This window comes from Apaloderma vittatum, unplaced genomic scaffold (genome assembly GCF_000703405.1).
Source record: "Apaloderma vittatum isolate BGI_N311 unplaced genomic scaffold, ASM70340v1 scaffold34788, whole genome shotgun sequence".
NCBI lineage: Eukaryota > Metazoa > Chordata > Aves > Trogoniformes > Trogonidae > Apaloderma > Apaloderma vittatum.
Genome location: NW_009730828.1, coordinates 6,511 through 33,714, shown reverse-complemented (window position 1 = coordinate 33,714; position 27,204 = coordinate 6,511). Strand labels below are relative to the sequence as shown.

The 27,204-nt window shown below is 36.0% G+C and overlaps 1 protein-coding gene across 2 annotated transcripts; it reads left to right on the top strand.

Moving 5' to 3' along the window:
- Window positions 1-376: 376 nt before the first annotated feature.
- On the top strand, window positions 377-22,684 carry PDLIM3 (PDZ and LIM domain 3). 2 transcript variants are annotated; one of them, XM_009874931.1, is made up of 8 exons: window positions 377-592; window positions 6,445-6,596; window positions 7,990-8,074; window positions 14,223-14,290; window positions 17,344-17,607; window positions 20,068-20,195; window positions 21,308-21,419; window positions 22,236-22,684. In XM_009874931.1, the coding sequence occupies exons 1-8, from the start codon at window positions 500-502 to the stop codon at window positions 22,423-22,425; spliced, it is 1,092 nt and encodes a 363-aa protein (XP_009873233.1). In that variant the 5' UTR covers window positions 377-499; the 3' UTR covers window positions 22,426-22,684. The 2 variants fall into 2 exon arrangements, with proteins under 2 accessions (XP_009873233.1, XP_009873234.1); XM_009874932.1 differs by lacking the exons at window positions 14,223-14,290; window positions 17,344-17,607 and adding an exon at window positions 13,580-13,767 and having other exon boundaries at window positions 388-592.
- The last annotated feature ends 4,520 nt before the right edge of the window (window positions 22,685-27,204 follow it).

Below are 27,204 nucleotides of genomic sequence, written 5' to 3'. Positions count from 1 at the left end.
ATGAGAGGGAAATCTCCTTGTCTGTATTTCTGTTTAGATGGAACGGATTCATGTACAAAGCCAGAGCACTGCACTGAATAGCTGAAACAAGCTCCAGCAATGTAACTTGCATGATATCAATTGAGTAAGGGAATTGCTTTAAGAAATGAGAAGGACGCTGCGCCCTGAAGCTGACTGACTGTCAGGCTGAGGGGAGCTGAAGCAGAAGATAAAGCTGAAGCATTTGCTGTAAACTTCCCAGCACGCAGGCTTTATTTGTCTGAGTCTGATACTCCCCTCTGTGGGTGGAGAAGCCGAGGGACTGGCTGACGTCACCCAAAGAGTACGGATAAAGTGCAGCGCCCACAGCTGTGGGATGAGTAAAACTTCCCAAGAGGTACATAAGGTCGGCTGCCCCGTCCGGCAGGTGCTCTACTGACAGCGCCCTTCCTCCCACAGCTCAGCTCCTCACACCCACTCAAGGAAGAAAGACCAGTAGTCAAGGAAAAAACTGCCCACGATGCCACAAAATGTCATTCTCCAAGGACCAGCACCCTGGGGATTCAGGCTCTCAGGAGGAATAGATTTTAACCAACCTTTAATCATAACCAGGGTAGGTACTCTTTCGATTGCCTTTTTATTGATTACATTTATTAGTTGTTGCAGATTTTTTGCCCCCTTACTTTTCAGAAGTTCAGAGATGCAGACAAAGCTGTGAGTAGATTAGCAAGTAGCTGCTAGCTCTGAGGAGAGCCAGCCGAATGCTAACAGTATTTAATAGATTTGTGTGAGAAGTTCCTAGGATTGCTTTATTGGTTTAAGAGACTTTAACTGTGTTTAAGAGACTTTAACTGTGTTTAAGAGACTTTAACTGTGTTTAAGAGACTTTAACTGTGTTTCTGCTTCTGCCTGAAAAATCAAAGTGCCTTAGCAGCAGAAAAACTCTGGCATAATTTCCCCAGGCGTTCAGATGAGAAAAATAGTTTAGAGCCGACTAAAGGCCAGACCCCACTTTTATAATTTTCATGACTAGCCTCTGTGATCACTGAGGGAGAAGACTGCTTGGCACCAGCTTCTCATTTCTGGAAGTTTTGCTTTGCAAACTCTGTGCCAGCTTTTAAATCTGACTCTCATTTAATTAAATCAAGTTCCGATCATTGCCAGCAAAGGAAGCAGCACCTGTTTTTACATATGTAAAAGGTTTTCACTTTTATGAATGTTAAATTATTGAATTACTAGAAAGTTATCCAGTCCTGAATATGAAGGAGAGAATTCTTTGGTGTTTTCTGCCATATTTAGAATCAGACAATTTATCTTACCACTCTAATAAAGGGCAAGAAGCCAAGTCTTCATTTTTATGGATTTTGAGCTATTAGTTGCAATTTATTTAAGAACCAGTTACTGAATGAATGGAGCCTAAAAAACAGTCAGCTGCCCAGCATCTACAGACATAGACCTACTCAAAGACAGAGTATGTATTTTGGTAATTTGTATATTTTGAAAATTGTGTTCAATGCACATCAGACTAGAATTAGTTCTCTTATCTTCTTATATTGTTGCTGCTTTTCAAAACCTCAGACACACCAAGAATGTGTTCCATTAGCCTCCAAACCACCAATGCCTTTTTTTTTTTTAAGCCTTGCACTATGACTCTATATATACACTATGCCTGGTATTAAATAAACATCGGGAGCCTTGAAGGATGGATAACACTGGTGATGCCTTGCAGTAAATATGCTTCTAAACAAGAGTCTGTAGAAAGTTTAAGGACTAACTTTTCACATACTATACTAGCAAAAAACCATTTCACTTAATCTCTTATTCCAGATTTATAGAAGCATACAAGATTTTACTTATTTTAAACAGAAATGAAGCAGAATGCTATTATTTGACTATGCAGCATCATAAATAGTCGGAGGACATAGCAAAGCCTTCGGAGAAACAGGAGACAAAAACATTGAATAAAAAGAAGAAAAAAAAAATCTTGGTATGTTTTGGGGCCTTCATTGCCTTTTATGGGCCTCCAAAAGAAAAATAGTTTCCATTATCTCTAATGAAAAATATTTTAACGGTGTCTGGTTTGTATTTCCTTTGTGTTTAGATTAAGTGCAATGAAGTTTAAAACTGCAATAACAAAAGGATGTTACTATGAATGTAACTTTCTAAAGAATAAGTTATCTTGCAATTGACTCATACCTACCAAATGCCTCACAAGACACAAGCCACTGGTTTCTAGCAAACTGCAAGACATGCTCAAAGTTACATTTCCAGTAGAACTGTGAAATTAAATATATATAGGGGAAAATGACATATTTAAGTTTGCTTAGCTCAAGTTGAAGAATATTAATTGTAGACTAGTTTAAAAATCAATATTTTTGTTGGTGCAGCATACATTTAGAAAAATTGCTAAATAAGTATTCAAGCAGTCCCTCTTAGGAAGTAGTGAATATTTCACAAGAACCCCATGCCTTGCTTTTGGAGGCCTAGGTATTCCTATCGCAAAAGGTATCACCAGCAGCCTGTTCACATTTGGCTTAACTATCCTCACAAGAAAAAAAAAATATATTAGTCATTAAAGCAATAAACTGAAATTAAAGACATTTTAAATAAAATAATTGAAGAGTTGTTAATTTTGGGTAGTTATAGTCTTTGTTCAACAAGAGAATGCTTTTACCAGGACTTGTCCAACATAAAAGGTCACCATCTGTCTGTCTAAAGAACAGATGTCATCTCAAAAACACATTTGCAATTTGTTCTGTTTTTTTGACTGTTTCAAGTGAATGCAAAACCCACATATCATGATCACTGGGAGAGTAGAAAGAACAGGAGGGACTGAAAATAGACAAGTTCGAATTCTATTAGGGTCAGAAACAACAAGTTAACTGGAAATAATTAAAGCATTTATTGAAATCCTTTAAAATTTACATAGCTGCAAAGAAATTACACCAATGAAACTGACCAAAACCCTAGTCTTAATGAAACTGAGTATTTTTTTTTTCTTTTAACAAAAAGATAACTTTTTGTGTAAGGCATTTCAAAGGAATCCAATCCCAGAATTTGTCATATTGAAAAAAGCATTACAGGAACAATTGAAACATGTAGACATTGGAGGGAATAGTGAAATATTATCAGCTCTAGATTTAAGTTCTCTTTTAACAGAAACCCTTACAGATCACAATGCAAGTACTTATATGAACTCAATGTTATATTTACCTCTGATCTGCAGACATTCGTAACTGTCTTCAGAAAACACAAAGTCTGGAATATTTATGAAGGTGTGCCAGGATGAGCTTCACGAGTCTATTAACAGATGTAGAGAGGTTTTCTTCAACATTTTATAGGAGACATTGCTCCTCACGTGGTTAAATAGTCTCTGACAACATCTGAACATTCAACACATATCCTTACATTTTTCCAAATCAGAGATACCTAGGATACAGGAGCAACAGGCATGCCATACAGACATGTCCAAAAGAGCAAGGCAAAAATTATCCCAAAGCACCAGTAGAATCTACCTCATGAAATCAGAGTGAGCAAGCAACAAACACCACACTCATAACACAACTTTAAGTGTTCACAACGCATATTGGATGTGTCATTAATAGGTTCCTTAAGAAACAGTATCCCCTATATTATTGAGGCACCCACTGTGTGTCATCTGCAGCGTACAACCTGCTCCATTCTATAAAATGTAGGTTGCAGTACTTTTGTCTGCCCCCCGTGTCCCCATAAGCAACAGTCAGGATTTGCCCCCGAAACAATGAGATGAGCTGGCATCCAGCCATATTCCTCCTACCCAATTCTCGCAGCAGATCTCCAGCTCTTTCCATCAAGCCCCGAAGGAGCAGATGAGAGAAAGGATTATATGAGGACAGGTAGTTCTGCACCCCAGAAGGCCTGGGAAAGTAATGCTCAACACCCTCCATCAGGATATTAAGGCCCAAGAGACACGTCCCAGAAGCCTGGCAATAATCATTTCAGCTAAGGAAGAGGAAATACAGGCTCCTGGCCCTTTCCCTCCTCACTCCCACAAAACAACGGTAACCCATTCAACTATCCAGTAGCATCACTACAGCTGGTGACAATATGTTAAGAAAATCCAAAGGATTTTGCATTATTACCAGCAGCAGAGAGTGGGTTAGGTCCTACTAGCAGAACCACTGCAAGGGAACATGCCACGCTAGCCAGATAGGCTACTTTATAAGGCAAGATTTGTTATCTCAGTAAGCCACAGATATAGCAGCTGATTTGCTGTGACATGTAAAAAGCATCATCTAACAAGTAACCTGTATCAGGATTATTCAAGCAAGCTTACTTTTCAGAGGGAACCAAGAACAGCTGGTTTTGCCCATTTTGAGTATTAGAGCAGTCACAGTCAAACACTAGAGGCTCTGCTGCTGTTTGTCATTCCATGCATGTCCACAACATGCTAGGCAAAGTCAGGAGCCATTCCAAGCTAAAGAGAGAAGCACAATCATACCTCTGCCCCTGTCTGATTGCAATAATAAGTGGTCTCAGAGTAGTTCCTTTACCCTTACAGCTGTTGAAGTTTGAGAAACAGACAATTTTGGAGACTTCAGACTTAAAATTTATGAGTAACTTCCTTGATTCATACTCCAACAGATTATTTAGGCCTTAACACTTTGTCAAACATTTTGGACAGTGAGGAGCTAAAAGCATCCAGCTGGCTACAAGTACCTATTTGGAAAGTTTGCCTGACTTGATAGTAATACAGACACTACAGTTTGTTACTGTGAAATCCAAACAAAGTTTACATGCTGGAATGCAGAAAAAAGCCCACAAAAACTCCAAGTTCTTTGAGCATTCAGACCCACCTAGCAGAGGCAGACAACTGGAAAAAGGAGTGGATTACTCCACTTAGCTCATTTTTGCCATTGTTTCAATAGTAATACAGTGCAACACATATCAAAAGGAATATTTCTGTGTGGCTTTTATGCTGACAGCACCGTCACCTTCAGAGGCAACAAGTCTGTCACATTTGCCATAGCTGTGGTTCAGAACATAGTGGAGGTATACGGAGCAGCTTACTCTCTTTTTCTGCTGGAAAACTGGGAAAGACTAAAATTGACGAACATCTCTACATCATGTCTTCCAGTCCTCCATAACACTTAATTACCTTTAATAATTGAGATAGCACTTACTTTGACTGTAGCAGAACCCATGGTCAGAAAAACTCTCTCCAACAGCTTTTTTACATCATACATGGCACAGATCAGAGAGCTCCTCTTGTAAGTAAGACTGTATTGACATTTTTGTCCTTCACACTGGGATTCATTTACTTACAAAAAAGCAGCTAGTGTTATTTTAGATGAAACAACCTGTCCCCTTTGCTCTGCTGTTCCAAAAGAGCTGAATTCCAGAAGCTTATGTGCTACATCCATCAATTTCATGCTGCTGTCTTGCTTATCAACTATCACCTAAAATGGGAATCTACACCTAAGGGACCTAAATTCTACTCAGTGACCAATGACCTCTTTAAATAGCACAGTGGTATGAGAAGTCACCCGTTTGCAAATGAAAGGCCTGCAATTCTAGAACAAAGTTTTGTAGCATCTAAGGTCATGGCCTCTCTGCAAGAGTTATTTTAAAACAGAATTAGGTTGCATTTCAATTCTTTTAACCACGACCTAGAATGATTATCAACAAGACCAAAAAAAGCAAACTAGAAAGATAAGGTCTATCTCCATGAACATCACTGACAGTGGTACACTTCTGCGAGGATAAAAGCACCACACAGAGCACCTTGAAGCATCAGTGTTGCTTGTATTCATATGCAATGGGACTTTAAGTCAAGTACTTTAAGGAGTTCGGGGACTGGATTAGACACGATAAAAAGAACAATGTCACTTCAGTATTATTAGCATATTTCTGAGTACTTAAGATACAACTTGAGAGGACAGGCTACCAAAAAAACACACCAACTGTTGTTTGTCCTTAAACATTGTAAGACCACAAGTGGCTTCTTATATTACCCAGTCAATGGCACACCATGCACGTGAAAGTTAAGTAGCACCATTTCCTAACAGTTCTACTCTTTTGCTATTGCCTGGAGTTGCAAAGGTTGAAAAAAAAAGTTGAAAAACTTAACTGGGGTTTTTTTCAAGCTAATTACACAATGGCAGTTGAGATGGAAGATTCAAAGACACATTACAGCAACTACAAAAAACAGAGTGGAAACTATTTAATACAAAAGTGTGAAGATAATTTCCATTTATTCTGAAGTTTTGATGAATAAATCATTTATATACTGACCTGACAATAGAATTACAGAAGATCTGGCAGAATTAAGAACTCAGGTTTTTAGTAAGCAGTCATACAGTTGATGACAGGCTCACCGTCTCCTTCCCCACCCCAAAAGAAAATAGGAAACCATGGTGAAGTTTATTTGCTCTATCAATTCTTAGGTATGCATGGTGCTTAAGCAGTTAATTTTTTTTTTTTCAGATTACACCTGGAAGCAAAGCTTCAGCTGCCAACCTGTGCCCTGGCGACGTCATTATAGCTATTGATGGTGTAGGTACAGAGAATATGACACATAATGATGCCCAGGAAAGAATTAAAGCAGCGACACATCAGCTTTCTTTGAAAATAGAGAGGTATGCGTACATGTCTGCTTACTTCTGAAAAAAGTTACTGCCCAACCAATTACACAGTACCACCTGTCTTCATGGGTAACGTGTCTTCGTGGGTATGAGAAAAATCATAGAATCGTAGAGTTGTCAAGGTTGGAAGGGACTTTATAGATCATGTAGTTCCAACCTCCCTGTTCCAAAAGAATTGCTTCTCTCAGGCTACTCATCACATTTATTGAGCGTAAATGGTACCACCTACTGCCTCCGCTGACTCCAAAAGTCCCATGCTTGCTATCAGTAAACAAGCAATTCCTCAGATTTTTGAGAAATAATTAAAAACTCAGCTAGCAAACCTTTGTTCAGTTACCTTTCTGCTCTCCCTTCCTGCTCCAAATCACAGACAAGCTGCTAGGAAGTGGTTTAAACCAACCTCTTTGGTTGTATTCTATTAAACCAAATACAGAATTCTCAAAGCAATATTAAAAACAAAACCCTCTCTTACCTAAGCTGCAGAAGTCCAGAAACTTGTTGTGTTCATTTCTCTCAAGTTCAGCAAAACAACCTGCATCTTCACACCTCCTGAGTTTCCTCAGCATTGAATCATAATCACCCAGCACACTTTCAGCTGTTTCCAATAATTAGGCAGCTCAGCTTGGCCTGAGGCCCTCACACAGCCCTTTCTTACAGCTGAACACAATATTTCTTTCCACCTACAGAAGGTGGTTTGGTTTGGATTGTTTTTGGGTTTTTTTTAAAAGGAGAAATGTCTAAGTACTAGAGCACACACCATGCTCAAAAATTCCTACAGTTAATTCCAGGTTCTACTACAGATTGTTATATGCCATTTAGCAACTCTTAGGACAGAATTTTCAAATTATCGTAATTAGAATTGAGCCTATGAACACATACATATTTTCTAAATGCTAAATATTTGTATTTATACAACAAACAGAATTGTATTTAACATTAGAATTTCACTATTTTAAACCAGCTGCAGTTTCATTTTGTCAATGAAAACAGAATTGTAACTGATAGTTGCATGTTTGTTATCTCTGTGTAAGTGACTGAATCATCTGCACAGCTTCTCATTACAATTGCACATACACTTTGCATACCTAGATTTCACTCCTCCTACATTGAAAAGCAGGCTTTGCATAGATATTGCAGTCATAAAAAAAAATGTTTTTCTACTTTAGGATCATTACTAATACATTCACGTATTTGTGCAAAAAATTCTGAGGACTAATACATTCACTTATTTGTGCAAAACCTTATCAACCATTTGAAAAGCAAAATTGTAAAAAGTTTGGTCTGTTCAGAGAAAGGCACTAGCATGGAACAAATTGCATTATATTTTACAGGGACATATATAACTACAGGAATTTAAGTTATTTAAATTCTGCCTTTCTTTCTCTAGGGCAGGAACTAAATTATGGTCCCCACAAGTTTCAGAAGATGGAAAAGCACATCCCTTCAAGATAAATTTGGAAGCTGAACCACAGGTATGAATTGTTAAAAGTTACTCAACCATTTCCATTCACCTTTTTACAGTTTGTGGTCATTAAAATTCTGTGAACAGCATTTCATCTGCCAGTTTAAGCTAATACGAACCATCATGATTATGCTACGTAGGGACGTCATTTCATCTGACTGGATATTTTTGGTTTTCAAGCTGTAACTGAAACAAAACATTAACAAGTTACAACACATTCTCATTTTTCTTTAAAACTGTATACATCACTGTAGTTTTAATATGGAAACAAAATATTTTCTTTTATTCTGAAACAGTTTAAGTTGGTTTAATACTTTCAGAGATTCTTTGTCATATGAGGAAGTTCTTCAATCAGGAATAAATGTCAAATACCAAAGCAAGGCACTCATATCACAAAAGTCATTTTGATGTAAGAGTCAGTTAAACAGAGAGATCCACTAATGCTGGGTCTCTTCACTTCCTTACCTTTTTATACTGCCTCATGGAACAGAAACTTACAAATTTATATAAAACCCACGTACTAATCAATAAGCAAACCATTCACTACTTCTGACGAGCAAGGTTTTGATTCTTGTGTATGACCAAAGCAAAATCAATCACCTGAAATTGTCCTCTCTCTTCAAGCTCACACCCAGTCCCTTATGCAAATCTATAAGCCCAAGTTTCCATATTAACTAGCTAATGTCTACAACTAGCGCTTTACTCCTTTGTCATTCCTCTTTCAACTACACGTTCATCTGATGTTCTCTCAAGAGAGGGGAGGAAAAAGCATTCTGCTGATCCTGGAAGGCCAGGATCAAAGCAAGTATGTCAAAGTATTTATTCTATATTATCCTTAAAAAAAAAGTAAGTGCAGATTCCATTTCAGTAAATCCTACATGATAAATACTTCCACCCGTTCTGTTTTCAGGGAGATATTCCCAAACATTAATAAGGCATTTCAGTGTTCCAGTTTTCCCTTTTCTTTCCCATCTGAAAACTTTCATTATGTGATAAAGCAAATTTCATCAGAAATAACATAGCCTCTTCTGCGTAGGAGGTGGTTCAGTGAAGGAACAAAATTATTTTAAATGTGTATTTTTGTGGAATAGCTAGGATTTACAGAAAATAAACAGCAATGAAACAAATTCACTAAAAAAGCTATAGAGAAAGCCATGTAGGCAGGTATGACAGGACAGTAATCCCTTCACATGAAAGCTGCATTCCTGAACAGATAGTTAAAACTAGATCACAAGATTTCACTGAGTGCTATTTGGCAGACTACTAAAAAGCTGTCTCCCCTGAGCAACCAAAAAACTCTTTCTTGTAGATTAAATAGCCAATCTCTTCATTTTTTTATATCTCTTCCCTTCCTATGAAAATCAGGAGTACTGAGTATATTTAATAAATAGTAGGCCATGGAAAAGCAGCAATGTTTATAAACAAATATGCTAAGCCATTCTAGGAATGTTTTACATTTTAAATTAAATACTTTCACCCAAGAATATCCATTACTCTGATATCCATGTGGAAAAAATGTAGCTTTTTTGCTACAATTGCTGAAATTTTAAATGAAATTTTACTGCATACTGCCACAACAGATAGGACCCAGCAGTGCGTATACCAGCAGTGAAAAAAATACCACATCAAAGTTACTTTAACCTCAGATGACAAAATATTGCAAAACTAGGACCTGTGTTGTTTAGGTCATATTAGAGTTTGCTGAAGTCCAGAAATAAATAAAAGCATTAAAGCTCAGCCAAATAGAGAACAATTCAAAAGCAGTATAGTGTTACTTCAAATGTAAAACTCTTTTATCCAGAAGTAAAGTCAACACACTGAATGGTGTGCAGAAATGGAAAATCACTGAGTTCTCTGGAAAGCATATTTATATAATAATTAAAATTACTCAAAAGGTCATAGATGTTATAAACGTAGTCAGATTTTTTCACTCTTACCAGGCAGATATTTTAAAGTTCAGTAAGAAAGTTTCACAAAAGGAAGTGAATAACTCAAAATATATTAGAAGCTAACTAAATAACAATAATAGCTGAAGCTTACACAGTCTTCTTAGTAAGTATCTAATTTCTATTTTCAAGCTAATAAAAGATAGTTATAAATGAAAATAAAGCATATTTTAAATTGTTCAGCACTTTGGCCAGTTATTTGGCCAATGGATGCCTACTTCAGCTTCAACGAAAGAAAATTATTCTACAGGTGCTTGGAAATGGTTATGTGAAAACTGATGAAAAATTAAATACTGTGCATACTTGCAGCTATGGAACAAGGAACTTTTACACCATAGCAACCTTTTGCTGAACATCTCCAAAGGGTCATTTGGAGAATGATACAGGCGATTGTCATAGCAAAATGAAAGCTCTCACTTCTTCCTCTGAGAAGAGGAAATTGAGACAACAATTCTAGCAAATAACTTCGAGCATTAAGTGGCTGACTGAGACCCACTCTTGAAAGATACACATTCCCATGTAAAAAACAACCACCTAATTTCATTCATCTGGAGGAACCTATAGCATGGTGGATAAATAACAGGAAATAACAGACTACTTGAAGCATAGCTAATACAATCACATCATATTCTGTATAAAAGCAATTTAAAATATAAGGTTCTCAAAGAATATAAATAAGAATAAATTATATTCTAAATTTATATATTATATATAAACATATATTTATATATTATTTGGGCTTTTCTCTTCTTCTTCTGTCTTTGCCTTCAGTTTGTTCAGCGTGACTCGGCTTTTGACCACAAAAGACATTATACTTTCAATATTCATTTTACATAGCAATTATCGCTAGGGAATTCCATCATATGGTTTGCGTCAGATGCTCTTCTACAGACTTTGGGGGCTACATTCATTCTATTTCCGATACCTATATCAATGCAAAATGCATTTAGGCCTGCAAAACAGACATCAGTCAGCTGGAAAAAAAAATAAGAAATGAAATACTGTCATTCTCAAATTTTCGTGATTAGGAATTTCAACCACCTCCAGTTCTCATTTAGCTTTTGAGCTAAAGGAGGACTTTTCACAGATTCAGTGAGATGCAATAAACACAAGAGCTGGACTGTTTTTGCTGCTGTATGTTCTGTCATTGACATTTTATATGAATAGATGAGTTCAAACCAAAACAATTTAACTGCAAATACTTGTTTCACAACTGTTATATTGTAAACGCGTTATTATGGTGCCATGTCTTCTTTGCTGTTTATTTGTCAACAAGAAATGAAAAAGAGGATGAAATTATCATATTCATACTTGGTTTTGTTTGTTTTCAATCATACATGGATTTAAACCAATTTTAATTAATATCTTTCATTAAGTAGACATGATCCTAAACACTAGTAGATTACTTCCATGTACTAATACATTTTGTTAACTGGAATTCAGTTCTATCAGAGAAACAAGGAACTGCAAATCTTTGTGCTCATTTACCTGATTGCTGCTTTCAGTAGCCTCTTACAGTGCAATGCTGCTAAACATTTTCATTTAATAAAACTGCTTTTTACTATTTGCATTTTCTGGTTGCACATTCTATATATCCATGACTTTTCTTTGAGTTTGCTCTTTAATATATTTCTGAAACTGTTGTTCTAAATAAAAACAAAGGGCTTACTCACATTCAGGTTTATATAATTTATAAAAATTAATCACCAAAACTTTGAACAGAGACTTGGTAATGTCTGAGAAAGGAAATAATGCTCTGAGGAATTAATTAAAAAATCTACAGATGTCAAGAATGTTTCCATGCTTATCTATTCTGCTCTTATTATCTTGATTTATTCTGTAGATTTCATCATTCAAATGTATATTTTTGGTTTTGTTAATAGGTTGTATTTGTTCTAACTGGAAATTTTTCTAGCATTCCTAAAAGCTACGGTAATCTAAAAAAAAAGGCATTTCTGAATCAAAAAAACCTCTTTGTTTCCACTTTTATTTAGCAGAACAAGGAGACAAGCCTACAGCTTGCAAGACATAAGTGAGAGACCACAGTCGCACCCCAACAGTTTTAAAGCTGAGGATGTTTGCTCTGCCATCATTAAAAACATGTGATAGCAAATACCAGGTGGTGTAAACTGTACACAGTGATTAAGCCAAAAGCCCTGTTACCTAAGATACAAGCATCAGGATTTTGAAAATAAATCTCCTTCAACAGTATCAGAAGTTAGACCGTCTATAGGTCCTGTGACACAATGGGATAGAAACTAAAATACCAAAAATGGTCTATAGTGTCGTAGATGTATTCCTAGCACATGAATCACACTCAAAAACAAAGCTAAATCACAGAACTGCCAAAGATTCCTGTGAAAACTGGAATATTAATGACCTGTGCTATCGTAACATTGCAAGTTCCCCATCTCTAAAGAAAAGACAATAGAGACTGTAGAAACCTATTTGTTGGGAACAAGAGCTTTTTATTCTATATGAATGGAAGTTCAAGTGCTCTTGCAGCGCTGTCTCCAAAGGGAGCTGCAGAACATCAAGAAAAGGTGATGGACTACAGCAGCCGATGTTTTCCACACACTAGTACAGAAGGAAAAAATCCAAACCCTCAGCAGATGACACCACTGTTTTTTCCAAAGTCTCTATTTCTGTGGATTAGGGAGGGACCTGAGCTGACAGGGACTCAGAGGAGGCTGCACTAGGTATGCACAACACAAATAAGTGAATTTTCACACTGTCAACAGTCTTTATCATTCCTGCCCAATCAGTGCAGCAGAACATATTAAGTTATCTGAAAGGTCATCAGATATTTTGTCTCCAAATCTTACCAATATGAATTCCACAACTGAAGGAAATTATCTGGGCCAACAATAAACAAAATCATATTCCAGAAATAAACTAACATAGAATTATTTCCATTTTACCCATTTCTAGGTTTTACTTATTTATCATGATTTCACATTATCTTTAAATTATACAACATCACAATTTTTGACACACAGGTATGTTTCAGAGTATGAAATAAGTTCAGAAGAATGTCTTCACTCTGAGACATTTCAAGACTATTTCAGTTAAAAGCAGTTTTAAAAATTATGTGTTTTCTAGGCAAGACATTTACACTAAAATCTTCATCTTTTTCAAGACACTCCATCCGTAAGTGACAAAAATGCAGAAATCAGAAATTAACACTAAAGCAAAACAGATAAGCTAACTAAATATTAAATGTTGCTAAAATAAGAGAATAAACAGTGAAAAATCTAGAGAACAATACAACAGATAACTATAATATTCATCCCTCCCATTTTGTCTTAAAATTGCACATGATTTACAAATGTGAAATGCCTTCTGTTTGCCCTGAGACGGGAAAATACTATTCTTTGAATGTGTATGGCTTAAGCAGTATATAGAAAATTCATGGAAAAATAAAGTATGCTTGCACCAGTTTGAAAAATAACAAAGTTGCAAAAGTAAAAAAATGCAGAGATTAACAATACTGATGTTGTCAGTTTTACTCATTACTAGCTTTGGTGTGCATTGTAGCTTTGTGTATTTTGTCTGCCTATCATGTACAGGAATTCAAGCCTATTGGTACAGCTCACAACAGAAGGGCCCAGCCTTTTGTTGCAGCAGCAAATATTGATGACAAAAGACAGGTAGTGAGCTCCTCCTATAATTCTCCAATTGGGCTGTATTCATCTGGCAATATTCAAGACGCGCTTCATGGACAACTGAGGGGTCTCATTCCTAACTCATCACAAAAGTGAGTAATGGTATTTACTTATAATACACGATCATTAGTGGTATATCACTATCTGTTCTGTTTTCAGTTAAAAAGTCCAGCTCTTGCTGTTTTTCTTCTGATAATCAGGAGTTTATTGATTATCCCCAAAAAATGATATTAAATTAAGCAATTTTTTCCAGCACAGAAAACAATCCATTCAGCTCTGTCATAGCAACACTGCAGGTAACTAAAATTTGTCCTCTGCGTTGGGCTGCAACACTACCTACCACCCTTCTCTCTTCTAACTGTACTGTAGTCTGAATGTTTGTGAATGCTAGAGTGATTGCATTTTGAGTACCAGGAATGTACAAACTAAACATGGTTATAGTCTTAAAACTTTGTTAGCTGCTTTTTAATTAAAAAATAAAAGAAAGAAAACACACAAAAAAAATTGTAGGCCAAAGAAAGTTATTTTAACCCTCCTTTCTTTACAGGATATGAACTACTTTGAACACAAGCACAATATTCGGCCCAAACCTTTCATAGTCTCAGGCCGAAGCAGGTTATAAGCTCTGAGTGCTGTGCTGGATTTGAATGCATGGTGTTATTTTTTAATGGTTACTCACCATTCACATTAATAAAACATACTGATGCGTTTGAAATTTACTTATAGTGGTATGTAGCCTAACACTGAAATTAAAAAAAAAAATGAAATGGCTGACTTGTAGAGATCAGGCTTGAAATTCAAATTTCTGTTTTCAAAAGAAAGCAGGTCTACACTCCCATCTCAGTTAAACTGAGAAGAGTCTGAAGCAACTGTGTTGCTGATTAAGTTTACAGCATAGCACCAGATATTGCATGCTTATATATGTATGGAACTCTGAAATCTTTATGTCCAAATGCAAATACATATAATTTATTACCTTGCTAAATAAAGGTAGCTAGTTATGTAAGTTATCATCTACGGCATTCAGAGATTTTAAGTTTTCTTTTCAGCAGACCTCTAGTCAGAAGCCAACCTAATGCAGAGTTAAATCAGGAGAACTGTCTGATGCCACAGATATGTAAAGCTCTAAAATGCAGAAAAGTTTATATATTTACATCAATCATTTTAGTGTAATATTCCTCTATCATAACTAGAGATTAAATGCCTTGCTTACTATGATTTACATTATTAAATACAGAAGGGAAAAACCAATGAGCAAACTCTGTGGCTGAAAATGGAAGGAAGCTCAAAAGCACCTGAGCCATGCAATATATTGTGATGCTACCCTTTATCCCTTAGAGCAGTAGCCATTTTTACCAGTGGCACAGTCCCATCCTTCTGTGAACAAGAACTATGCCCATCTCTCCTTGCACCTTGATGTCAATACAGGATAAATGACAAAACAGTCCTTAGCAAACATGTGGCAGCACTTAAATACTGTAACTAAACTGACTTTTGGGCCACTAGGTACTATTTGTAGATAGCTAATTGGATTTATGGAGATTTAAATGAGTGTATCAAGAGCCTTAGCTCCTAATTCAAAAAGCTCACTTACACAACATTTTCCATGAAAATATAGAAGTGAATGGCAATTTTCCAGCATGTCAATGGGGAAATAACTGCAAAAATTAAACTGACAGCCATGCAGTGAGTTTCAGAACTTTTGTTGGGCAAGGCCTGTCAGCTATTCTAGCACTTGAGAAGTCTCTGTTTACAAACTGCAGAATCTCTGATGCAGGGTGTTGCATGTACAAAAACTTCTTGGTTGTCACACTGTTTGTCTGCTACTTTTTCATCAGTTTGGCTCAATATACAGAATCAGCTAAACATAGCAAAAACCAAACCACCACCATGACTATAAGTATCCCTTTAGGACAGATAGCTGAAGCTAAACAGGACTTTCAGTAGAAGAAATGTTGATTCTGGATTGTGGATTTGAGATAACGATTGGACACTAGCCACAATTTTGGACTTTACAAGGCAAAACTAACTGGAAGTTATATTTACTATATAATTGTATTTTATTTAATACTTAAAATTTGTTCTAACATTACTTTGGCTGCTCATAGCAAGAGTTGTGGTTTTCCTAGTCTTCTCCTGCTACTTTCCATTTACTAACAGCACTGACAGAACTTATTCTACTGCAGGATCTAAATGCAGTCTTGATTTTTTTAAAAGAATCTTACAGTCTTTTGACTGTAAATTTGTAATTTGCCCCCTGTGTGAATTTTTTGGCTGGCTCATGCTAGGCAATGATGCAAAGCTGTACTTTTGCTTTAAAGCTTGCCTACTATTTCTGGAATTAGCATTCTTTTGATATGTCTTTGATGGTAGAGTATGTATTTCCCTTTACATTTTTGAGAAAGTGGTCCTACACAAACTCTCCTCTGAATCAAAGAGAGAATTTTGGGTCTTCTTCTCCACCCAAGACTAGCAGATTACCGTACTGTCAGACCGGGAAATAGAATATTCTTCCAGGTTTACACACAAACATTCAACTTGGAAAGAACCACAAACCGACATGCAGGTTGGAGGAAAGAGATTAAGTATTTATCATCTCACAGCTCCAAATATCACACAAATGGAAACCAATGCCTGCGGAAAGCCTAGGTTATGTGCTGCTACACAGCAACAGCAAAGAAGTAGCCCATAACAAAGAAAGCCTCTGAGGTGCTATGGAGAAAAGACCAAAGTATTTAAAATAGCGGCAGCAAAAAAGTCTTTGGGCTTAATGTTCACATTGTTTTACCAATCCTTTTCCAGAGATGTCAAACTCATGTTCAGTAACTTTACTTCAGTAACATCAAGCAACACTAATATTTCTTTTGAAATGTGTATATTTTTTTATATATAAATTCTCTCTACTTCAAAACCAGTAAAATTAATTTTCTGAATACTTATCCATTGTTCTTGTGAAGGACCATTTTACATTCTACTGTACACACTCCAATTTAGAAATGCAAAAGTAAGCTTGCCTTTTTTATTATCTTTCCTTTTTTTGAAATGTTCAGCAAATATTTAAAAAATGAAACATATTGTTAAACTAATTTTAAAATATTAATAAATATTGTACAATTTAAGGAACTCTAGGAAATATCACATCATTATTTTACACTACTTTACAGTAGACTCTTCAAGAGTGGACTGTGATTGTTGTGAGGTACAGGACTGGAATGAAGTGCTTAAGATTCCAGTATTGCAGGTGTTTATTCTGTCACCAGGACGGACAACCCACATAACCTTTGTATGCTACCCAATTGTAAATGTTCAGAATTACTCACCTAGAACAAAAAGTTTGGGGGGGGGCTTAATTAATCCTCAGTAAAATCTAGCATAAAAAAAGGTAAAGCAATATTATGTTATTAATTATGCAGTCCACCAAAGAAAAAAGGAATGCCAGAATTTTAAGGCCTGCTTTACAACTGGCAGATACTTTTTACAGGAAAATACTTTTCAATCAATACACATACTTTTGCTTTTCTCTACTTTCTGTTACTTCTGCTTTTCTGTATCTGTTCTATCTACGCTTTTCAGCCCTGTTAACATCACCGTATTCCTGTACTTTTGTCTTTATTCTCTATAATCCGGTATGCACTGCGCACTCTCCTGTAATGTGGCTATTAACACAGTGGATGCAGCACTCCTTCGGGGATTGACTGCAGCAGCGGACGCAGTACCCCCTCTTCAATTAGCACGGTTAGTTCTATCTGCCCTACCGAGCTGAAGGCAGTGTCTAGGATGGCCCCTAACGTTCCCTTGGAAATGGAGCTCCCCGGTGTCAAGATTGTACACGCTCAGTTTAACACACCCATGCAGTTGTACTCAGATGACAATATCATGGAAACACTGCAAGGTCAAGTTTCTACAGCTCTGGGGGAAACACCCGTAATAAGGTAATTAGAGCAGTACCTTTAATATTTATGAATATACACATTTAGGATATATCAAAAGTCTTGAGCTTTAATAATATCTCAATGTTTCTACAAAATTCGGTAAAAGGGTCAGAAAGAACCAAAGTCATGTAAAGCTAATAAATAAAATTTGGTTTTACTTCCTGGACTGTTAGCTGACTGACTACTCCAAGATTCTGATTCCCCTCAGAATTCAAAACTATTCCTTATTGTTACTGTAATTATTTATTTAACAACCATTTAATAACATTAATAATATTAATAAAATTATTATTAACTCAGATTTATCTCAACGGTTGAAATTCCGCTTATGAAATTTAGGAAATCTTGCAGATCTTTATATTATTCTAGATATTTCTATATGTCCTAAACTCCCATTCAGGACAGCTCATCCAGTTCGACAAGCTCTTGTCCAAAAAGAGCCAGAACTGACTTTGTAGGCCTACTTACTAATCCACCTCCAGATTAGGAATTTTATCTATTGCAATGACTAAAAATCAGATGGGAATCTGGATGACAATGACTATTATACAATTAAAAGTTTTAAAGCACTCATCAATTTTTTTTCAAGGGATAATTCATCATTCACATTGCTTTATCTTTACTTTTGCATAATAGCAGCTTATTTTTACGTCTTACAACAGTACTTCATAATATGCGTGGTCTAAACTAAAGTTAATTACTAATATTTTAAATAAGCAATAATCACTGGCACCAATGAGCCTTCTTCAGCACCTTCCAAAAGTGGGCCGTTACTAACCATAAAAATCCTATTTATATAGAATTATTTAAGTTCACTCTATCTGAGAAAAGAAAACTGTAGTTCACGAAGTCTTTGCAGAGTGATGCTACTCTACCGCATGAACATTTAAGAGAACAATAAAAGATATGCTTTTCCTTTATTCTAAAATCATGGTTTAAGCCCAAAGTAATCAGATGCCTCTGGCATTTCTAGTTTGAGAACTGACTCTCTTCATAGGTTTGAAATGTCTCTTTTGTTATGGGATTGGTTTTCACTCTGTATACAGTTAGAAATGTTATCTCACATCTTTGTGTCTGTGTTCTTGCCTTCTGCATGTAATTGTGTCATCACTTGTTTGATGTTTAGCAGTATTTTAGTAAAGCAAAGAGAATCAAGGGTTTGATTACCCATTGGTGTGAACTGCAAAAACTAAGCTCCTACTATTCATTAAAAGCTTGTGATGAGAAGTGCTAGTTTCTTCACCAGCGTACACACCGGTCAGAGAAATCTACTGATTGATAAATATGCAAATAATTAACATAAGCAACAGGCCTCCGTGCCACTTGACAGATTAGATGCTACCCAGGGAAACAAATCAACCCATATAAACTAAAATCCAGTCTAATTCCTTTTGGAATTAGTTGCTTATTTTCAGTGGAAAAAGACCTAAGGTTTAACAGAGGCTATTTGTAACAGGAAATTTAAATTGGACATTTATGTATATATCAGTGAGACAACGGTCTTCATCAAAATAAATTTGGACCTTTCCAATTAGCAGTTTGAAATTTACAGATGCCACAAATTCAGCCTAATTCCTGCCAGTGCATATAGTCATCTACTCTTCCTCTCAACTACTTAAGATGTTAGTTATGATTCTCTACTTAAAACATTGGCACAATTTAAAATGCTATGAAGTAAAATCTTTGGCTTATGGGTCATCGGAAATTCAGCCATCAACGGTTGTATGGACAATAATTTATTTTATATTTTCGTTATTAAATTGGCATTACAAAAAGTAACCCCTGTCCCATTCTAAATAAATTAAGAAATAGAATTTCCATTCATCAGTGTTCACTTTAGAATGCTTCCTACTATGCAATATCTACTTCGCTCTTTTTTCTCATCTCCATTAAATAAAAAACAATTATCTTAGCCAAATAATCGCTATATTAACTAGCAATCGAGCTAACTTAGAAAAGGGAGAACACCTTCATGCCATGATACTCTCCCAAAAGATTTGTTTGCTTAGGTTTTGGCTGACCTTATGTAAAGATACGAGCTGTAGTTTCAACGGCATTCTTGAGGCCAGCTGCTGTGAAAATGGAACTTCTGGGTACTGTACCAAAGAGCACCTGGTCATACAGCTGTTGTCTACAGGAATGAAACTGCTTTGAGGTTAAACACAGGTACTGGCTCATTTCCAAATGCCATCAGAGCAAGAACAGTAATTATGGAAATACTTTCACGAGTTTGTAGATTTAATTTGTAACAAGTACACAGATTTTATTTTTTTTCTCAGCACTTTTTAGATCAAGAGGAAGCTATATAAAGCAGTGCTACCTGGAAGAGTTTGCCAGTAGTTGTAGAAACATGTTTTCTTTACATTTGTTTGCTGAAACATAGTCTATGCCTGGCAGAGTTATCGCTTTAAAATTATGTTTGTTGAACTGCTTTTTCTGCTCTTCCTCCCTGTGATACAGTGACCCATCTCCCAACTCAGTGCCTCAGTCTGACGTGTACAAGATGCTGCACGCCAACCAGGAGGAGCCCAGTCAACCTCGCCAGTCTGGCTCCTTTAAGGTGCTCCAGAATTTAGTCTCCGAGGAAGGTGGTTAATAATGACATATTCTATCTGTTCAAAGCTTTTTTTAAATATTTGTGGGAAGGGGGAATCTGAGAAGAAAATACGAGAGATCAGATATGTAAGAATTTCTGAAAGCCCTTCAAGTCATTCTGAATATTAGAGATAACACGGCAGCCTCCTAACATTTTTCCTACTTGCTAGCAATCTCCCGTGTGAATAAAACGGGATCGTTAAGCACATTTTTCAGAATCTCTTCTCAGATTTTAAGATTGTTAATGTACAAAGTTGACTTCAGCTGAATGATAAAAAGTTAACTGTGAAAGAACTTTTGGGACAAGCCGTGCATACACTCAGGACAACAAGAAAGAAAACTCTCATTTCCACATTCAGGAAAAGAGAAACTTAAAACAGCTCCTAAAATAAGTTTCACCCATCCCCTTTTCATTCTACATTTACATTCCACCATTTACAGTCATATTTCTTTCAAGCAAAGAAGTTTTAAAAATAACATTACTAAAGGCTGCAAGTTTGTTATATTTAAAGTAAGTGTAAAGAATAAAATACAACCAAAATTAATCTAAAAGGTGAACATTTAAAATTTAATTTTTATATCTCAATATTTGTCAGAGAAGGGATAAATACATCTAATTGTCTATATTTATCATTGTGGGATGTTCCTTGGCATTTTCTTCTATTTGCTGTAATTTTGTGTTCATATCATGCTACTAATCTTTTTGAATTTGTTGTATTGTTAGTTATATAAATAAGAAGCTTTCTAACAGTAGGCCTTGACTATGTTATGTTGCTATGTTAAAGCTAAATCCTCCTCCCTCTCCTGATACTCCCAAGACTTACTATGAGAGAACTAGATGATGTCTATTAGATAGAGCACACAATTTATATATACACACATATATATATAAAATCACTTTTGTACTTGCTTTTTTGGCTGCAGCTACGCAGTATTTTTCTTGGTTCCAAAAAGGCAAAATCTGGCCCACTAAATTTGTATAGAGAAACACCATTGTTTGTTGATACAGGTGAAAACCTGTAAATATATTCAGAAGTGTATTTATTTAAGTGCATCAGATGCTTTTATATTAGCCTGTATATAACAGTATTGTTTTGGTTCTCAGATGGACGCCCTGCAGGTACAAGAAGTGTGAAAGCACCTGTAACAAAGACCCCTTCTGCCATGTCTGGTGCCCAGAAAGTGCCACTGTGTGACAAGTGTGGGAGTGGGATTCTGTAAGTTGTTTCTTTTTAATTTTGGAAGTCTCTACCTCAAGGACATGTCCTGAAACACACCACAAACTACAGGAATGCTTTCCAAGTGATGGTCTTGGTCTCCATCTGCACTAGCAGAAAAATGCTTCTAGAGAATAGAGATATAAAACCACATTGTTCTAAATCCCAAATTATTAACATTCACTCTAGACACTTTCAATACGGATTATTTCAGGTCTGACAATGTACTGTCAAGGCTTTAAGATTTGTCAGGACCTTTTGCAAGTCAATCACTAACACCTAAATAATGAAACCAGCAGTTACCCGTGCTGCATTGTCTCAGGCTGTGAATTCCTAAAAGTTTCTTGGTACTGTAACATATTCTTCTCCCAGTCAGTGCAGTATCCAGAAAGCTCTGGAGGCCTATTTCACAACTACCAGATTTCTGTCTGAATGACATGACTAACTTCAGCAAGAACTCAGATTAATGAGAACACAGTTAATGAGAAAAAGAAATGTGGTTTTAAAACTCATTTTGTCACCATTTTGATAGGTTAGACTGTACTGTCTGTGTTGTAACACAACTAACATGTTCCTTCAAACTCTGGTTTTCCAATGAACTATTGAACTATGTGATGAACCCTGTGGCAATTCATGTCTCTCACTCAAACTCGGCTTCCAACCCTAAATTATACGGTAGTTGGAAAAACCTAAAGCCAAACAACCTAAAAGCCTTAAGCTGAATACCTAGAACTTACTTTGTGTCATGCTCTAGTTTCTTCTCCCTTTAAATTCATATGAATCAATTGTTTCTTTCTTTTCATTGCTTCCATACAGAGGAACAGTGGTGAAGGCACGTGACAAATACCGGCACCCAGAGTGTTTTGTGTGCTCTGACTGCAATCTCAACCTGAAACAAAAAGGCTACTTCTTTGTGGAGGGCCAACTGTACTGTGAGGCTCATGCACGAGCTCGCATGAGGCCACCAGAGGGATACGAAGCAGTTACTGTTTACCCAAAATGCTAGTCTTAGATTAACACACACATATATGCATGCACACAAAAAGCCATTAACAGCTTAGAACTGCAGTGCAAGTGTCAGGACTTCTTCCTGGTTCCAAAGTAGCAGCTTTTAAACCTTGTCTTCTGAGATTCTGAGGGAGGTCTAAGTCCCTATTAGCCAGCAGTAGCAGTTTATACCAGTAAATTTCTGATAAAATATTCTTTGAAGTTGCCAGTATAACCAAACAAAGTATCAACTAGAGCAGCTGTACTGGAATAAAAAAGTGAAACAGCTCAGATATTATATGATTACTACAGCATACACAGAAATGCTATAATGAGGACACTATTTTAAACATAAATTAAGTATCTGTGGAAACACCAAAGCCATCAAAATGTTACAGTTCGGGCCCTAACTAATGTAGAGACTTGCCAGATCACTAGAAAAGAAGCTATTTTACATGGATAGTACAAAACAAGCAGTTGTTTATGTCTGCTTCCACCATCTATTATTCAAATACAATTAATGTATGCCAGAAACAGATTTTGCTTACTTTGCTCTGAACTGGGGTTATATTGACCGAATTTTCTCATGGAGTAATTGCGATAAGGAAAAAAATATCCAATCATACAATAAAATGGCTAGTACAATGAAGACCATTCAGTAAGAATTAAAATAGTGTTTTAATGACTTGCAATGAAATCAGCTTTCACATCACATAGCAGAAAATTGTTCTAAGGCATGCAGGCACATACATTGGTTTTTTGCAAAAAATGTAACAAACTAACTACACTCTAATAGGAACTCACTACAAATTGAGAATGAAACGAAATTGAAAAACCTTTCTGCAGAAATGGTTCTGTTCTTTTGCATCCCCATCTTTCAATTTCCGTAAGAGAAGCAATGGGGAAATACCACCATAATATCTTCATTGTCAGTGAATTAAAAATTGAGCAAAAATTTAAAAATAAGTATTAATTAAAATATTTGAAACTAAGTATTAATTAAAATATGCAAAGCAAAGACCTTTTATAAAAAGCCTGGTAAAAAAAAAAACAAGGGGAAAAAAGGCTGAAATATAGTTTTTAAATCAATTTCTGAAACTTTTTAAGGGCTACATGCTTTCAGGTAGGTGCCAGCTACATGTACACAGCTGACTGACAAACTGAACCCAAGTCTTTTCAGAAAATACCAACATAATTCATAAATGATTTACTGGGTATTTTGAACCAGCTTTAAAGCAGAAAAATCTACAAAATTTTTTATCAAGTCTACAAGACTAGCAGAAACTAACAGCTCAGTGGAAAGCAATCATATACTTTTCCCATGCTACAACATGAGGCTTAAAATGTAAGAAGACTATGGAATCAAAATAAGCAGCTGTACACACTTCAATTTAAAAATTCAGATAAGTCTCAAAGCTTGACATACAATGTCCACATAGTCGAAGATCTGTCAAAATGTCTTAAAGAATTATTTCAGAATTTAAATGTTTTTAAACTGTGTGTGTCACTGCATCTATAATTTCTGTCTGCATATGAAAAAAAAAATAAGTGTTGCACCTTTCTAAAGGTTAGTTCCTGAATTATTTTGGGGCACAAAACATAATTCTGCTCCTCATGTATCATGGAGGCAATGTGTAGCATTTATTTTTTTCCACTGATAAAGCCCATAAAAAATATCTGAAAAATCCTTTTTAAAGTGAGAGCGCATGTAACGTCTATTTTTACAAACCTAGAATGTCATCAGTGTTTTGAAATATTTGCTTAATGTTCTTTTTTTTTGTGGAGCAACCGAAGGTAAAAATAAATCTGCTACATGTGATAAAGATTCTGTATTTCTTTTCAACTGGTATGAAAAACAAGAAAGTGTGAGCGTCATGTGACTTAATAACAATAGACATTTGGCATTTTCAGCCTGATAGAGGAGTATTCATTGGATTTATCAAACCACTGGCAAGAACGAAACACAATTTTTGTACTAGGTATTTGAGTATATCATCTGGGCAAAAATAGCTTTCTAAAACTGAAAGAGATCATGTGCTTTCAAAACTTAAGACTCAAAACTGTTCTCTCTTTAACAGACCAAACATACTAATTGTAAATGCAGGAAACTGTCAGAAATTGAGATACAAGAACAGTCATGTTAAAAAAAAACCATAGAACATGTCCTGATGCCAAAACTTTGGGGGAAGTTCAGCAGTATTGCATCATCACATGTTGCTATTTTTGAGAGGTTTGCAGTTGGATATTACTTTGCTAGAATTAGAAGGTAAGTCTACCTAACTGCAAGTACCAACGTATGTGAAAACCTTAACACCAATATAACACAAAGGAAACAAAGATTTTCAATTAGTGCAGATTCTAAAATCCTGAGAGAGAAGAAAAATAGCAAATATCCTACAGTCACTTCAGTCTGAAGGAACTGAATATAGACATTTAAATGGGAGAGAAAGACACAGCAATTCTCTCTATCACACGCTCAAGGCCAAATTCTTTATGTCAGTAGGGTGTCAGTAGTTCCTGGCACAAATCCTTTGCAAAGTGTCCAGCTAAAGAACTATCCACTTTATCTTCTGGCTTAAGAACAGCACAGCCAGTAAATCATGATAGCTTAATGCTAGTATGGCTCTCAGCTGTGTCCAGACTTTTATATATATTCATATGACAAGCCTAAGAGAACCACGGCATTTATTTTTAGATGGAGAGAAAGATAGGAAGTGTGACTTCAAGTGCTTGTTATCTCGACTCTTCAGATATTGATCAACAGGTGTGAAAAGCTGTCCTCAGCTATGCTACTGCTACATAAACAGCAGGGCTGTTCTGGGAGATAGTAAAAACTTATATGAAACTGTAATTATCCAGATAAGTAAGTCAAGAATTGCTTCTGAAAATGCACAGATTAATTGATATGGTACTTTCGTATCAATTGTTCCAAGATAAATGCTTTTGGTCTTTTAAGTAAAGCTGAAGTGTTGCCAACAATTTTAAACCTGCAAAGTTCTTTAAAGTAGTTAAAAGAAACTACATTGTTTCCATCAACTCAGTAACTTCTTTTTCAGTTTTTCAACTGCATTTCATCACTTAAAAAATTAGACTAACACATTTTTTCAGATCAGAATTATGCTATTGAATGTAACCCCCCCATCACTCTCGCTGCATTTTTGTTCATGCCACACAACAGCTTCAGAGTGCACAAAGCAGCATCCTTTACAATGAAATTCAACTAGAAATTGATTTCTGCTAATGCACAGCAACCGCTAATGGGAATTCAGTGCACAGACCCCAACTAGAGCTAAACAGCCCCTCGCTGAAACACAGGTAGACGCTGAGTCCTCAGCACTGACTGACGGGCTTCTACTGCACCATGCTGCCTGCTAACACAGATGGAGCTTGCAGCAGCCCTTGCAGCTTTCACAGAGAAAAAGTTTCTTACCAGAAACTGAATTACTGACTGTTTAAAACTAGAGATATATCCACTCTCAGAATTCAAAATTTGGACCCAGCTTCAGATGTTCCGAAGCTCAGAGGTGTCTGATGAAGAATTTCAGTTCACATTTTGTAAACTGTATAAACAGGAACAACTGTGCAGTTGGGTATAGATCTGACTTGCATGTAAAACACGTGCACTTGATTCACACTCTATTTTAGGGGGAGGTCTTTTTCCCAAGACATGATTATTATTTACCTAGTAGTTTTACATATTTATAAATAAAATGGTGTGAAATGAAACATGCTTGTTGGCATATAGCCATCAAATTTTATCTCTAAAGGCAATCATACTCTGCGGATTTGCCCTTTTGTGTCTTTTTTTCTGCTCTGATCCAAACAAGCTATTCAGACAGCTGCTTTTGAAATTAACAAGAAACATCCACAAATAAATTATTTTTTCTTAATACATGAAGTTTTAAAATAAAATGCATACAACAAACCTTCAGCATATGCTCAGTACCACCAGCAAAAACCTTTATCTCCACAGCATGTGCTTGGTAAGCAATATTATCTACACAATTTCCAAGTTCACAAAGGATTTTGTTTCTATATATGGTAAAGCACACATTTGTTTTAGCATACTGGGTGAGTGTTTTTAGCTACACTCGAGTCTACCTAATTCTCCATCTCCTCACACTAGGGCATGATTCAAAGACCAGTAAAGTTTTTAGAAGAGTCTTGAAAGATGGTACATTGTATTACTCTGAGAAAATGTTCTCTTTGGCACAGGCTAGGACAGTTGTCAAAAAAACCCTCAAAACTTTAAAGAAACACTGTTTCATACAGTTCATGTGCTGACAAAATTACAGCTGTGTTGGAGTCACAAATTCAGAAACACAGAAACTGTAGAGTAGTTACAGATTATTATTTTATACTCACAAACCAAAATATTTGGTAAACACCAAGAGGATTCCTAGCAAGGGAAAAAGTCTCTTGCAAGCTTTTTAAAGTCTTTCTTTTTGATATTTTTATAGATGTCTCATTCTATGTATAAGGATTTTTTTCAAATAATCTTTTTGGTCTATTCTTGATTTAAGAGGTTTTTACTTATCCTGCTAAATCAGCAGCCCATAAAAAGTTAAATATTAGACAAGATACACTAAAGAGATATGACTGAAACAATATGTTCAATGGAAAAAAAAAGAAAGAAAAAAAAAAGATACATGGAGGCAAATTGTCTCAGCGCAATCAGGCCAAAACCAAGTTTTCACATTATAACAGAGCAATGTCCTTTATGATTTTACGCAAAACCTGTAGGGTGTCAGTAGCAACACCTTCCACTCCCGCCACAAAGCACAGAAATATTCAGTCC

Coding starts and splice junctions, on each gene's coding strand:
- PDLIM3 (XM_009874931.1), top strand. CDS start 500: ATGCCACAAAATGTCATTCTCCAAGGACCAGCACCCTGGGGATTCAGG. Junction 6,597..7,989: donor CTTTCTTTGAAAATAGAGAG/GTATGCGTACAT, acceptor TTCTTTCTCTAG/GGCAGGAACTAAATTATGGT. Junction 20,196..21,307: donor GAATTTAGTCTCCGAGGAAG/GTGGTTAATAAT, acceptor TTTGGTTCTCAG/ATGGACGCCCTGCAGGTACA.